Consider the following 15464-nt stretch of genomic DNA (forward strand, 5'->3'; position numbering starts at 1 on the left):
TGAGGACAAAATGTTCACTTGCTGCCTCTAATATTCCACCCACTAACAGGTGCCATGATGAGGAGATGTCACCTGTCACTGCTCATAATGTTATGCCTGATCAGTGTACCTTTTGCTATATAGTGTGAGTTTATTTCTAGCTTATTTCTGCTAATAAATGTTGCTGTTCTTGTTAATGATCATCTACTCCGCATATTTGATTTGGCACAGGTTTTAGGTATGACCCAAACCTCCTCCCATTATTATTTTCTAATGAATCATTTTTATTTCCTGAAATCTAATTCCAGGCACCAGAGGGCACCAAAAAACACATGTTTGTACTGGAAGGGGGTTGTTGAGGGTTGAACTGTTTAAAGAAGACATCAGCTTAAACACACGCGTACATAACGCACGTCCATAACGCGCGTCTCAGCTTCACATTCTGCCTAATTATTCTCTTTATCCGAGCTCGGTCGCCTCCACACAGGGCTTTAAACAGGACACAGTTTATTTCGCTGTATGTCAGCTTATTATAGCACGTCTCTATTCTAATAAACTCCGGATTTGTGGATAAAATGCCATCGTATTCGCGCAGTGCGTTCGCGGAAATGTGCGTTCATGCGCTTCATCAGGCAGAGATTGTTTGATAGGAAATAAGAGAATTAAGAGCAATGCCAGCTAAAGACCCACTTATTGAAACGCTGAAAGGTAAGATTTCATATGCTGTTTCTCTCCCATACTGCACTGCAATTGATAATGATAACAGCTGATCCTATATCCTGTATCAGATCAGTATTTATTACCATTATTACTATAATAACGTTTGTTCAGCTACAGATATTACAAAAATTTCATTCTGTATCACAAAGTCTCTAACGCCATAATATTTCCACATCCTACATAGTGCACTATATAGCAAATAAGATGACATTTGGAATGCAGCCAGTCCCTAGTGTTAGCTTTCTGCACATGTGTAAATAAAACTGTTCACACTTGTTCCAGTGTCAATATTGGGTTTTAAAATACTCAATAATTAGGCAAAGCCAAGCTGAGCAGCAGTCCTTAAGTATACAGTAAACTTAATACTTCTACTCCTACTATTATTATATGTAATATTACATACTGTTATTACAATTAAAGCTATTACTATAACTAGGTCTTCTTACTACTGCTGCTGCTGCTTCTGCAACTCTTCCTCCTCCTACTGCTTACTATTGCCACTATGTCTCCTTCTTACTTCAACTTCTGCTATTGCTGAAGCTCCTCCTTCCTTCCCTACATCTTCTACTACTTCTCCTCTACCATCTTCAGCTATGACTACATCTTCTATTACATACTGCTGCTACAATTACTACAGATGTACGCTACTACATCTTACTGATGCTGCTGATGCTGCTCCTTTCTAGCTAACATTAGATAGTTTACTGAACATTAGCCTACATCTGGTGTCATGCATGTAAGCGAATGTCCACAGCGACCGTCCTTCCAATCCAGGCATGGGAATGATTTCAGTACTTCTTTTGTCAAAATTCTTAAAGGATTATCTGGAAAAGATGTGTGTCTATGTATATAAACCTCCTAGTTTTTCCTCTCATTTTTCTATTACCATGTCTACCTTTAAACGATTTTATGCATCAATTATAACCGTAGTATACAATCTGTAACATAATATTAGCATTATATATCAGTGCAACCATAAATGAGGGACAAAAAAACATGAAGGTCCATGATACTAAAGACCAAAAGACAAGCATACATGTCACAAGGCCGACTTCAACACCTTGAACCATTCTCACACAGTGTAAAGCAGGTGTGGTTTATTATAGATTTAATGCATAACTGAATAGCACTTCCTGGAACACCTTGATTGATTGACCAAGAAACCGCCCAGTCAGTAACTCCTTTATAGCACAATATCCAAGAGCACAAATCACTTCATCATCATTTAGTCATAGCATTGAAAATCACCTTAGCATGAAATAAATAATTGCATCATATCAAACTCTCGCAGTGCTATAAATGTGCTCTGTAACTCTGTGTGTGGTGTGCAGTGTGTATTTTGGAGCTGCAGGCTGAAGACTCAGTGACTGATGCAAGTCCTCAGCTGGCTTCATGCTGTGAGCTACTGGAGCTCATTCTCCGCAAAGGATTGCTGCGTGAGACCAGACTTCCTTTCCTTCATTACCAAACACTATAACTCCATCCCATACACACAGACACACGCATTAACTCAGTGTTCTCACAAAGGTCACAAAGGTCTCACAAGGGACATATAAGGACACAAAGGTCTCACAAGGGACATATATAAATCAGTAGTAGTAGCATTTCTCAGTCTTGCACTGTTACACTCTTAAGATGTTGTTTCACTTTTTTAACCGCAGCTCTGTCATTAGTCCTGGCTGCAAGGTTTTAATGATTTGAAGACATGAACATTTGTAAAGGAACAGCTTACACCAGAGATTTGAATGCTTTGAATGATTGAATGATTTGAAGGAAAACTCCCTTAGATGATATGAGGAAGAGACCTTGAGAGGAACCACACTCAAAAGGGAACCCATCCTCATTTGGGTGACACCAGAGAGTGTGATTATAAATTATTCAAAAACACAGAAGAGTGTGATATGAACAATGTCATTTCTGCAGTTATGTACAGTGTACAGTGTGATACAGCATATGTATAATGTTAATGTGTATTAATTAGGAGGTTGTTGTCGTCCTCGAAGTCCACACAGAGCTGGCAGCATTGCTTTGATATACCCAAATCCTCATGAAGCAGAATCCAGCTAAAGTTGGTCCATCTCTGGATGCCTCAGGATCCTCACAGGGTTGGCCTCTGTCTACTGGAGCTGGCACAATCTGTAGATGCCTCAGGATGGGTAGAAAAAAAGGAACAGGTGGAAATGAATTAGCGTAGCTGCCTTTACAAAATAAATGAGTAATTGTTAATAGAGTATTTATGGACAGAGTTTCAAGAATCAGCAATTTGTAACAGTCGGCAGGGAAGCTGTAACAGTGTTCAGACATATGATAGTCTTCAGGACAGAGGAGTTTTCTGTTTCTAGGTAACATGACAATCAACTGCAATGGGTCTGTTAACTTCATAAGACAGAGAAAAGAGAGGATGGTGAAGGAGCTATGGGTTATAGCTGTTTACGAGGAAATAAACTGATTGTGAACATTAAATGGAACTGGAAAAAATGGAATAAAAACCACTACAAGACGGGCTCTTTTCAGAAAACAATCCATCACACCACCCCATTATTTACTTATAACAGCACAGCTCCTAGATTTTGATTGTTAAGCATAATACAGATCTCATGTCTAGTTAGATGCTATAATTTTTTCTATGTACATTAAGGCACATTTGGGAAAATTTGCATGCAAATGGACTTATAGGACAAGAACAGCTTATGATGCCTGATTGCATCTCACAGAACCTCATAAACACACACACATGGCACACAGTGTATACATACAGTACATGTAATGATGCATATGATGTGCTACCTTTTTTTCCCCTGCCTGCAGAACCAGTGCTGTGTTTGACACACAGAGACTACTGGTGTTGTTTCGAGCAGTTAGTTCATCTGGACACATGTGGAAGGTCAGTTTCAGTCTAACAACACATTTTATAAATATATAGAAATATAGAAATATCTATTGGGCAGAAGGAGGATATACATTCAGGATGATAGTCTAATACAGGGGACCATGATCACACACACATGCATGTCTAGTGGCAGTTTATCTTAGCCAGTCTGCATACTGCCATGTTTTTCGGAGGTGGGAGGAAATCCAGGAGGACACTAACAGGAAGAACATGTGATACTTCACATCTGAGCACAAGATTGAACCCAGGAGTCAAAAGCTGTGAGGCAAAAACACTACCTGTTGTGCTGCCCTAAATTAATTTTATTAAAATATTTCTCTTAAGTCTTCTTGGGTAACTGTTCACGCTATGGGGATTGTTTTGGTTATTTGTTCTGAACATGTCCTGTAATAAAGATAAGGTTGTATAAATATATGAGAGGCACAAGTGCCAAAAGTGACAGATTGAGACATATTGAGCAGCAAACATATGTAATATGTATAAAACTCGATATAAACCTATGTAAATTGTTAAAATAACAAATGTGCTAGAGTTTGAATGTATGAGCATGGTGATTAAGGCAAAGATTTGGATTTCAGAATTGCACAATTTAACTGATTTTAGGTTTTGTCAGGTTTCAGAATAAACTGTTAAATACTACTTTCATAACATGTTGCTTGTAAGTGTTGCATGAAAGACGGCCTTTGTGAGAGAAAGCTACAAGATGTAGCTCTGAACATTTTGGCCATGAACACCAAGGAAAACAAACAAGGAATTTTGCCAGCTTCCAGGATATCCTGATCAGTCATCTCCTTCACAAGTGATTTTACACCCCACTGGTGTTTTTTGAAGGCTGAGCGCTGTCTCTTTAGCCGTACAGCAGACCACAGCGTGTCCCAAACTCCTCAGCGCTCAGGGCCGAGGACGCTACTTCATCCGCCTGATGCTGAGCAGGAGAACTCTGGGAAATGTAGTCAGCCATCTGCTACACACATCCAGCATTATGGAGGTCAGTGAGATCATTGCTATTTTACTTTTACTGGACCTTTTCATAAAGAAATAATTTATTTAATTCATTTGAATAATTTGTTGATTTGCAGTGGTACAGTCCTGACATTTCTGTATTGAGGAATGAGGAATTTGTAGGTGAGGCTTTTAATCTCAGTAATAAACTTTTATTTGATATATAGGTATAAGGCACTGGTAACAGTTGTTTTGTGGGTTTGTTTTGTTTCTTAGAGCCTTTTCTGTCCTTGTGTCTGGTTCTCTCTGAAATGGAGTTCAAACTCAACATACAGGTAAACATCTGCTCTGCATGTATTACTGTATCAGTGTAGTATATACATTTCATTGTGTTGCAAAGTGAAACAGCTTTCCTCCTGACAATACATGATGATTGACTTTAAACATGGTCAGCCGTCCACAATACATGGAATTTGCCCAATAATTTAATGCAGTAAGTTTTAGACCTGATTAAATATTATGCACTTACCTTGAGAGGCCATGCCTCATTCCCTGCACCTGGATCTGATAGCAAAGAGGCTACAATTCCTTCATTCAGACTGACCGCACCTCCTTCAGTGAGATTGACAGCATGCCTCCTTCACTGCAACAGACAGCACAGAGAACACCTTCTCTTTTGCCTACTTCACTGGGACTGACATCACTGAAGCCACACCTCCCTTCGTTACAGCTGACATCAAGGAGACCCCTTCACTGAGAGTGACTACAAAAAGGTCATGGCTATTTTACTGCAACTGACAGATACCACACCTCCTTTACTGGTATTAACAGCACTGAGGCCACACCTCCTTCACTGGGACTGACAACACAGAGGCCTCACCTCCTTTACAGTGACAGAAACAAAAGGGGCCACACCTCCTTCACTGAGACAGACAACACTGAGGCCACACCTCCTTCACTGGGACAGACAGTAATGAGGTCACACCTCCTTCACTGGAACAGACAGTAATGAAGCCACACCCCCTTCACTGGGACTAACAACAATGAGGCACACCTCCTTCACTGGGACAGAGAACACTGAGGCCACACCTCCTTTACTGGGACAGACAGTAATGAGGTCACACCTCCTTCACTGGGACAGAGAACACTGAGGCCACACCTCCTTCTTTGGGACAGAAAGTAACAGACAGTAATGAAGCCACACCTCCTTCACTGGGACTGACAACACAGAGGCTACGCCTCCTTCACTGTGACAGACAGTAATGAGGCCACACCTCCTTCACTGAGACAAACAGTAAAATGGCCACACCCGCTTCACTGGGACAGACAGCACTGAAGCCACACCTCTTTCACTAGGACTGACAACACAGTGGCCACACCTCCTAAATTGGGACATACAGTAATGAGTAACTGGGACAGAAAGCAGACGCCTTTACTGCGACAGACAGAGCCAAGGCCACACCTCCTTCACTGTAATAAACAGTAAAGTGGCCACACCTCCTTCACTGTGACAGGCAGCACGGAGGCCACATCTCCTTCACTGTGACAGGCAGCACGGAGGCCACATCTCCTTCACTGTGACAGGCAGCACGGAGGCCACATCTCCTTCACTGGGACTGACAGCACTGGGGCCACGCCTCCTTCACTGGGACTGACAACACTGAGGCCACACCTTCTTTAGTGGGACTGAAATATTAAATCTAAATAAAAAACAGTATTAGTAAAAATGAAACATATGTGCTGTCTGAATTCAGAAGAAATCTTTATACACCTAAAACACATTAATGTAACTGGTATAATATAAACTAATATTCTTGTATATGAACCCATTGGAACTTCCTGTCCATATCCTCTGCTTCAGAACTGCAGCTTTCTGGATGAGAGTTGGCTGCTCCCGGTAAGTCTGAAGGTACATCATGACTTGTGTAATTCGCACCATGTGCATGTGATAATGCATGACAAAAGCCTACTTGTGTGTTATAGGTGTGTGAAACGTATGAGGCTGTGCCGTGTCGCGAGCTGGGGATGGTTCTCAGGTTAGCATGTCTACAGCAGCATGTCTCTCAGCTTGTACACTGAGGATTTCTGCACACTGTACATGCTTGTGCACACGTACACACTCTTTCTAACATTAATTCTGCTTGAATGTGAGGAGACTCAACACTGCGTGTTCTGTGTGTTCAACCTCAAGCATCATTTATGAGCCTTTCTCATCTTTCTTCCGTCTCTCTCAGATATCTGGACAGGCGTGTGTTTGTGATGGAGCTGCTCCGAGGCGGTGTGGCTCAAGCAGACATGTTTGCAGAGCCCGGCGACATCATTGATGAAATCAATGGCATATCGCTGAGAAATTCCAATAATGGACAGGTTTGGATTTAGCCTTTATTCTATTTATGGATATTGTTTAAGATATGTGCGAGCTCTGCTGTTATTTAGGGTTTGTGTTATTGTGTTTGTACTAGAGCTGATCAACATATAGAATAAAGTTCTTGGCCTTAGGACGTTAATCAGCAACAGGGTGCAATGAAGCTGAATTATTATTGATAATTATTTTTCTACACAGTATAGACTTTCTGTGGACTCTCTCTAAAGTCTCAAATGTCATCCCTTTTATACTATAATGATATGCTAACACTAAACTTTTTCCACTTATTAATGATTGAAACGTCATACTTTTTAATCTGTTTATCTTATAGAATTACATTCAGTATCTGTTATCACTTACGTTATAGCATTCATAAACAGTTCTTCACTCACCAGCCTTTCTCTCTTGTAGTCAACAAGACAAAAAAATTCTTAAGTTTCTGAGACAGCAGAAATCAAAAACTCCTTTCCTCTAAAAAGATGTCGGAAAACTATGCTGACACTGGAGACATCTTCCACAAATGCTTTGTTTTTAAATCTGTTTATTATTATATATACACAAAAATGATAACTTTTCATAGTACTGACAATTCAACAGCGCTATGGTATTAATCTGTCATACGATCTAAGCCACCTCTAGACCTGAAAACATCTATCCATCCATCCATCCATCCATCCATCCATCCATCTAAGAGTTGTCCCTTCTGAGCCTGGTTCCTCTCAAGGTTTCTTCCGCATATCATCTCAGGGAGTTTTTTCTCGCCACCGTCGCCTCAGGCTTCTCATTGGGGATAAATGTTAGAGATAAATAGTAACTTTAAACGTTATAATTTTTTTCTATACTCCTGTAAAGCTGCTCTGAGACAGTGTCCATTGTTAAAAGCGCTATACAAATAAACTGAATTGAAATTGAAAAAATTGAATATAAATTTTACAACTTGTTATTTCTATTGTATAGTATATTTGTTTGAAATGGTTTTATATAGACCTTGTCTAATCTGGACATCATTTTTCACCTCTTCTGCACCTGTTTTCTCTGGGAAAAATGGCATTTCATTCATTTTTATGTGTGCGAAGCCGGAGAAGTGTTGATGTGGTGTGGCTGAGGTGTGGCTTCATATTGATTTTGTCAGATATTATATATCATTAGTCATTGTCAGGAATTAGTAGTTCAGTTTTTTAATTCCTTGGACATTAAAACCTTTTTTTGGCATTATGTGAATTTTCCCCCCTCATTATTTTCTTCTTTAAATGTATTATATTAGAGGAAAAATGACTTCATCCACATGCTGTGTGCACCATGCTGATAAGCGTAGTAAGCTGAAAGTCACATTTGTGTCATGTGGATAAATCTAAATAAAAATAAGACATTTCTTCAAGGCATGATGTGTTGTCTAGTTCCTGATCAACTTTGCTCTGTGTGTTGTGTAAAGGCAGGTGTGGTGCTGTCCAGATTAAAAGGACAGCCTTTGTCCCTGCGCCTGTTGCGCTGGAGAGGTGAGAACGGCGCTGTGTATCGCCCCCTGGTGCCTCTTTTACGCCAGCTGAAACAGGAGAATCCCTCGCTGGAGTTCGGCTCGTCTCTTCCCAAACCACCTGTGCAGCGTGATAACCAGAGCCAGTGTGTCAAAGAGGGACGGTGAGGAACTCCAGTACAGCTGTGTGCTCGCTGGAATGAAGACATTTTTCTCACGAGAGATTCTGAGTGGATAAAAATCTTCTCTTATTCTGTTAACAGGATCCTGTATGCAGTGCAGCTGTTAGGAAAAACAAACATAGGAATGGTACAGTAAATACTACCTTTAATTCACTCAGTGTCAATTTATATTTATTTATAATTATCTATACTCAGGAATCAACTTTGGCATCCCTGGTGGACCAGCAGCAGGATTCTCGCTGCTCTCTCGCTGCAGTGGCCTGGGTTCGATTCCCAGCCAGGAAACCAACTCAGTCAATGAAGGGGTTAACTTTCACTGCTGGTCCCACACCTAGAAAAAAGGGCAGGGTTTATCAGGAGAGCCATCCTGTGTAAAAACATGTGCCAAATCAGAATATTCAGGTCAGATTATCTGCTGTGGCGGTCCCTGAACAGGGAACAACCAAAGGGCAGCAAATCGGGAATAGACTGTATTCATCATAGAGGGTCATATTCAGAGTCTGCGAGTTAGGATAATAGGAGTCTGCCAGTTAGGATCAATATTTACACAGAACGTGATGTGTATTCAGAGACAGGATAACTCAGTTTTCACCACTTAGGGAAATCAAAGTGTGTAGTTCTCTGAAAATTAGTTGCCTGATTTTTCTTTCTGAGACAGCCTTTATACATATCTATATATTACAATAGCATCTAAACTAATAAACTAAAGCTCAGAAACATAAGCAACAGGACTGCTTTCCCCTTAAACTTGAGCATGCAACTAGGGAAAGAATTGACCACAGTACTGAAACACAAAAGATTTTGCTTTTCTTTTATAAACACACCTCTGTTTTAGGCAAACCCCTCCCTCACATAACTTTTGTAGAAGCCTGTACTTATGTCTAAGATCTGAATAACTGAATTTCTGTAATAAATCCTCTCTCACATGCATGAGAACTCTAAATACGGCTTTTCGGTTGTAAAGTGTGAAAATGACCAATTGACTCCTTTTCCTGCTTGTGCCAGTATGGAGGGAAGGAGGTTCTGCAGTACGCCATACCCACTGTGCTGCAAAAGAGACAGAGCAAGAAGGTACGATTACACCCAGCCAGCAAAGACACAACTTGTTTCTCCTTATTTTTAATAATAATGCATTCTTTCAAACGAAGCATTTCCCACAATATGACCTATAGTTATTGCTAAATAATAGAATCGACTGCCTTGAATCTGTCTCGATGACGAGTTACTTATACAAGAACGAGACGACATTAGGACATTATTAAATAAAGAATTTATAAATGGTAAATAATTTTTAGATTAATTTTAGTGTGTTATAGGCATAATGAGTTATAATGATTAATATTAATGTATTTGATACAATAATAATAATAATTATTATTATTATTAATAATAATAAGAAGAAGAAGATGAAGAAAATAATACTGTGTAAACAATACTGCAGTAAAGCTTATTAGTATGGTAAAATACAGACTAAATAACTCACACAATTATAATTTTATTACAGTGCATGTTTTAACACTTTTCTTGAGTGTAGTTACAGTCAAACATTTGACGAAATCAAGTTTCCTCTGGCTTAAAATTTTAAAATAAAATATTTTAAACTTCATGATTTTAATTCTGAATGTACGAATTTGCGTAGAGCTGCTTTGCTGTTAAAAGTGCTATAAAAATAAAATTTAACTGAATTAAATTTATATTTTGTTCACGTAACACTTAAAAGGTTTGGGGTAAATTTTATCCATGAATAAAAATCTATTTGTAATAAGTAGCATTTAAATAAAATGAAATAGTTTCCCCAGAAGTTTAGAACTTAGTGGAATTGATGAAACTTAACTATCAACTTTATGAAAAGTTTGCAAGGAGTGATGATCGGAAAGATGTCAAAAATTTCCGGAAATGGAATGTAAGACGTCGAAGCTGTAATTTTTTTTTTCAAACTTTTCTTGGTCACTTTCCTGGTTCCACATGTTAAACAAGTCAATTCTGCTATGATCAGGTGCATCCAAAATTTTGACCAATAATTTAATTGATGTAATTTAGTGATGTAATGTGATTAAAAAATTTCCCATTCCCCTGATTTTCTCAGGACGTGCTGTTGGACGTGAAGGAAACGCACCTGACCTGCACTGATAAATCCAATAAACAGGTATGGAGCTGATGTTTTGTGGGGAACTAAAAACAGATAGCTCTGAAGATAATACAAGGATTATATTCTTTGGATTGTTTGATTTTAAACAGCAGCTGTTCCAGCATCACTTTCCTGAGATTTCTTGTGTGGGGAGATTCGGCAAGCCGGATTTCACCATCTTCGCTTTCTGTGTAGGGTAGGTTACGATCACAGTCCTCATTTTATTCATGCGTGACAGAAAGGCAGTTCACATAGCAGGATATATCTGCTGTTTATTATAGATCATTTCTTCATGCATGCCCAAAAGTATATACTGAACATATATGTATATGTCTGTTTCGATGTAGTAAGTCACTAAAATGGGGTCAAAGACTTAACCAAAAATATGCCACAGAAATCTTTAAAAAAAAATTTTTTGCTGTTAAAACTAGTCCTGATTTGTGCAACAGAAAATCCCAACAATTGAGCCACAGCCATCTGTGAGCAGAAGTCCAAAAGAGCAAAACTGGATGCTTGGAGAGCTGGCATGGTTGGGAGGGATCATGGGCATCTGGGAGATCATGTATGGGAAAGAGGGCAGATAGCGCTTTCCTTTGAGCATGGCTGTCTTTACGTGTCTCGGAGGAAGCACTGGCTAGCCTTCAAAATCCTGGACTTCTAGGTAGAAAAGTAGGTGGTGGAATTTACCCAAAACTAATTAGTTTAATGAGCAAGCCTTGAGGCAAGGAATAACTCTCTTGGTGGTACGAGGAAGAAACTTTGAGAGGAACCAGACTCAAAAGGGAACCTCATCCCCATTTGGGTGACACCGGAGAGTGTGAATTATCATAAACCCCAGAGAGTGTCATTATGAATAATGTCCTTTCTGCAGTCATGTACAGTAAGTTGGAGTTGTTTAACCAGAAGCTCCTGAGCAACTCATAAATTAGCTCAACATCTGAGTTCATTATAGATTCAACACCGACTCCTCTATGTAAAGCCTTCAAATGCTCAATGATAGAGATGCAGCATTTTTATGTTATTTTGTGTATTGATTAGGAGGTTGATATCCTCAAGGTCCACATGGGGTTAGCTTCTTCTCACTGAATGTCTGAAATCTTTATGAACAGTCATAAACAATCATATTAGATGTTTTTTAGAAATAAAGACAGATGCAATTCTATCTCCAAAGGCACGTGTTCCTGTTTGTTTAGACCACCCTTTATACCCCATCATCCTAGAAACTAGAGATGATAACTGTGAGTGTGAATGTATATGTTTGTAAGGATCCACTAGTTGAACCACTGTAATGCTAATTAGAAAAGAAAAAGCAGTATTCCTGTATTTCATTTATGCCTGAGTAGAACCAGAAACGTTAACACTTGAGCTTGATTAGCTGGGTCATTGTTAACACTGACTGTAGGTTGTGTCATTTCCTGTTTCAGAGATACTCCAGATACGGGTTTGTGCTGTGTGGTTCTGCAGGCGACATCTAGCGCTGAGTGTGAGGAGATCGTCCACCGCATCGGTGAGGAAACAGATCTCACTAATACCCGTAAAGGAGTGTTTCTTACTGGAAAACTTATTTTTAATTGTAGTCAGGTAGCCAGGTTACGTTTGGTGTCCAAATTGCATTTCATTAGTCTAAAGTGATGATTTATTACAATGCAGCTATATTTATTTAACACTGGCAACATGTCAGGTTGAGAAACGTAAAGAGATTCAACTCAGTTTTATTTATATAGCAGATTTAAAAACAAGCGTAGACCAAAGTGCTTTACAATTATGAAATTAAACAATAGTCAACCCACATCTACAAAAATATCAGAAGCAGATATCTCCACTACTCAAGATTACACCAATGCAAATGCCAAAGTTTTCTGCTGAGACCTAAAATTCTCCACTGATGGGGCTAAGCAAATCTAAAGGTGGGGATTATTCCAAAATTTAGGAGTAAATACAGTAAACACCCCATCACCCTTTGAATTTTGCTTAGACCTCAGACTCCTAGATCAAGTCAGGTCAAACATTTCAACCGTGTATATAGCTGACGCACTACATAGTGAAATGAAACTACGTTTCTCCAGGACCATGATGCTACATGAAACACAGAGCTATAGACGTTTTAGGTTAAGTTGTCCTAGAGGAAGTATAAAGACTCAAGAGATCTGTTCCTCTACATTAAACTATTGTAAAAGGGTAAACTCTGTCAGGGGTAGGTGCCTCCACAGGTACCCAAATGCAGGGATAGAATGAGAAACTGGGGATTTATTAATAAAATAAAACAACAGACACATGGAAACACTAAGGAAAACTGGGCAACTATGCAAGCAAATACAAAATACCAAGCAGAAAACAACCAACAGAAACCAGGAGGCAAAACCAGGTAAGAAAAGACAAGGACTCAGCAAAACACAAGCGCAAGACAGCAGGTACATATAGAGAAGGTAAACTAGTGCAACATAAGAAACAGGTGTGCAGAGGCAGAAAAGGGAGGAAGGATCAGGTAGGGCAAACACGTGCAAACACAACGTAAACAAGAGCACATGGGAACATAAGGTAAACAAAGCCCTACCAGATCGCCCTCTGGTGTTCTGGCAGGAAACTGTCCAGCAGTCCATATCAAAATTCTGTATTGTGGTTTAATCCAAAACTGCTCTGCTATAAGAATAATACATGAAAATAAATTGAATTGAAAATAATAATAATAATAATAATAATAATGAATTATTATTTATAAATAAATAAATAAATAAATAAATAATAATAAATTGAATTGAATTGAATTGAACATGCTGTTTTTTTTTTATATTAATCAACTTTGTGCTTATAACAGTAACTCTACATCACAGCACCCTGTCATTCACTTCGCTTCTCGTATCAGTACGCCTCTAATTTCTTTGTTAGTTAAAAAAAAAGAAAATACAAACATTACATTTAGACACCAGACATGTCCTGGCTGATTGACTGCAGTTGGAGTTAGTTTAGAATTTACATCATTTGATCAGTAGTTATTTGATTATCTGTTTATCCTGTTTTCCTGAGCTCTACTGTGCCGTTTTGTTCCCCACAGCTGCAGGGTTTAAAAGCACTGAATGGTTTGTGTGAGGAATCTACATGAGCACTGACAACACTGAGAGGTTCACAAGTTTCCATGAAGAACTATATTAACTTCTTTCAGCAGCAAAACACATCGTTCTGCAGGACAGGGCTCGGCTTCGGACACAGGTTAAATTTTATGTCGTTGGTCAGTTTCTCGGACAAACCCGAGGGTTATTTTCAGTGTACGTGCTATACACATGCCCTCACCAGCCACTTTATTGTTTTTTAAAATTAATGTAGGACTACTGACTGATCATGTCTGAGCACATTATTATCCTGGTGACGGAATAATTTTAGCACAAAATATGTCTTTCTACAAATAACTAAATGTAAAAATGAGTCAAACTCTAAATGTCTAACACACCTGTAAATGAAGGCTTGTGAATCTGTGTGCAGAGATTTTACGTCTGACCACTTTATTATTTATTATGACCACATGCTCATTCCTGTAGTTATATAAGCAGCCAATCATGCTGTAATGCAAATTGGACAAAACTGGTCTTTAACTGTCCCGTTTTGGGTGAGTCTGTACCCATGATAGCTTCCGTGTTCATTTTCTAGTTTCTGGATCTACCTCAAGGTTTGATGTGTTGTGTGTTCTGAGATGCCTTTCTACTCACCCTGGTTGTAAAGAGTGATTATATGAGTTACCGTATCCTTTCTGGCAGCTCTGGCCATTTTCCTCACACCCTCTCAACAACCTTATCAACAAGGTGTTTCCACACAGAGATGACACTCACTAAATGTGTTTAGTGTCGCTTTTTAAAACCCTAGAGATCGTTGTGTGTGAAAATCTCAGGAGATCAGCAGTTTCTGAAAAACTCAAACCAATCTATCTGCCATCAACAACCATGCCACGGTTAAAGTCACATTTTTTTCCATTCTGATGTTTGAAATGAACATAAACTGAAGCTAAACCTCTATCTGTTTACCTGGATGCATTGTCCTGCTGCCACATGATTGGCTGCATGAATGAGCAGGTGTTCCTAATAACGTGGACAGTGAAGGTATTTTATATATGGCTACTGTAATGAATATAATATATATTGAATATTTTTACATTTTCTTCACACTTGTGGAGTTAAAAATATTTGAAGTATGTCCCGATTTTCTTTTCCTTCAGTGGTATTGCAACTCTGTGTGTAACTATTGTTTAAAAGGTGTTGCTTGTTACTAAAAAAAGTAAGAATGAATCATTGCCATAATGAATCCTTAGGGGACGTTGGGAGGAGAGGAACAAGATGAGTTCAAAAACAAATCTGGGTATGTAGATACAGGTAAAATTTATGATCAGCTTAAAGTACATAACATACTGTATTAACGTGTGCGATGTGACTACATATGTTTTCATGGTTTCATTGTGAGTTCTGTCCGGTTCACCAAATGTAGCTTGCGCATAAGTGTTCTTTTATACACTTTTATTCAAACTCTTATAATAAAACATGATAAATACCCGACACAATAAATCAACGTAATAAAATATATACACACACACACCAAATAACAAAAGTGGATTACTATTTTTTTTTTTTTATACTTATTGTATTTATAGCACAAGGCAGTTTTAGAATACACCTCTATACATTCATATAAGAATGAAGAAACACATTGGATCAAATGTTTATGTTCTTAATCAGAGCTCATGCTTAGGTGAATGGTTTCGTTTGTTTGAATTTTAAACACATGGATGTTTTTAATCGAAA

At 38.7% G+C, this 15464-nt stretch overlaps 1 protein-coding gene across 3 annotated transcripts; it reads left to right on the forward strand.

The window, feature by feature from the left end:
- The first annotated feature begins 332 nt into the window (after nt 1-332).
- si:ch211-250n8.1 (uncharacterized) lies at nt 333-15272 on the forward strand. 3 transcript variants are annotated; one of them, XM_058405978.1, is made up of 16 exons: nt 333-687; nt 2031-2135; nt 3508-3583; nt 4421-4577; nt 4669-4714; nt 4808-4866; nt 6393-6428; nt 6515-6567; nt 6766-6898; nt 8329-8534; nt 8634-8679; nt 9558-9623; nt 10639-10698; nt 10791-10876; nt 12105-12187; nt 13733-15272. In XM_058405978.1, exons 1-16 carry the CDS (start codon nt 651-653, stop codon nt 13765-13767), a joined length of 1284 nt encoding a protein of 427 aa, XP_058261961.1. In that variant the 5' UTR covers nt 333-650; the 3' UTR covers nt 13768-15272. The 3 variants fall into 3 exon arrangements, with proteins under 3 accessions (XP_058261961.1, XP_058261962.1, XP_058261963.1); XM_058405979.1 differs by having other exon boundaries at nt 10794-10876; XM_058405980.1 differs by lacking the exon at nt 333-687 and having other exon boundaries at nt 2058-2135; nt 2681-3583.
- The last annotated feature ends 192 nt before the right edge of the window (nt 15273-15464 follow it).

Source organism: Hemibagrus wyckioides, linkage group LG13 (assembly GCF_019097595.1).
Source record: "Hemibagrus wyckioides isolate EC202008001 linkage group LG13, SWU_Hwy_1.0, whole genome shotgun sequence".
Lineage (NCBI taxonomy): Eukaryota > Metazoa > Chordata > Actinopteri > Siluriformes > Bagridae > Hemibagrus > Hemibagrus wyckioides.

What these genes read in the sequence shown, in the direction of transcription:
- si:ch211-250n8.1 (XM_058405978.1), top strand. Translation starts at nt 651, where the DNA reads ATGCCAGCTAAAGACCCACTTATTGAAACGCTGAAAG. An exon ending in GAGGAATGAGGAATTTGTAG is followed by an intron (nt 4,715 to 4,807) that starts GTGAGGCTTTTA and finishes TTTGTTTCTTAG; the next exon opens with AGCCTTTTCTGTCCTTGTGT. An exon ending in CAGTGTGTCAAAGAGGGACG is followed by an intron (nt 8,535 to 8,633) that starts GTGAGGAACTCC and finishes TTCTGTTAACAG; the next exon opens with GATCCTGTATGCAGTGCAGC.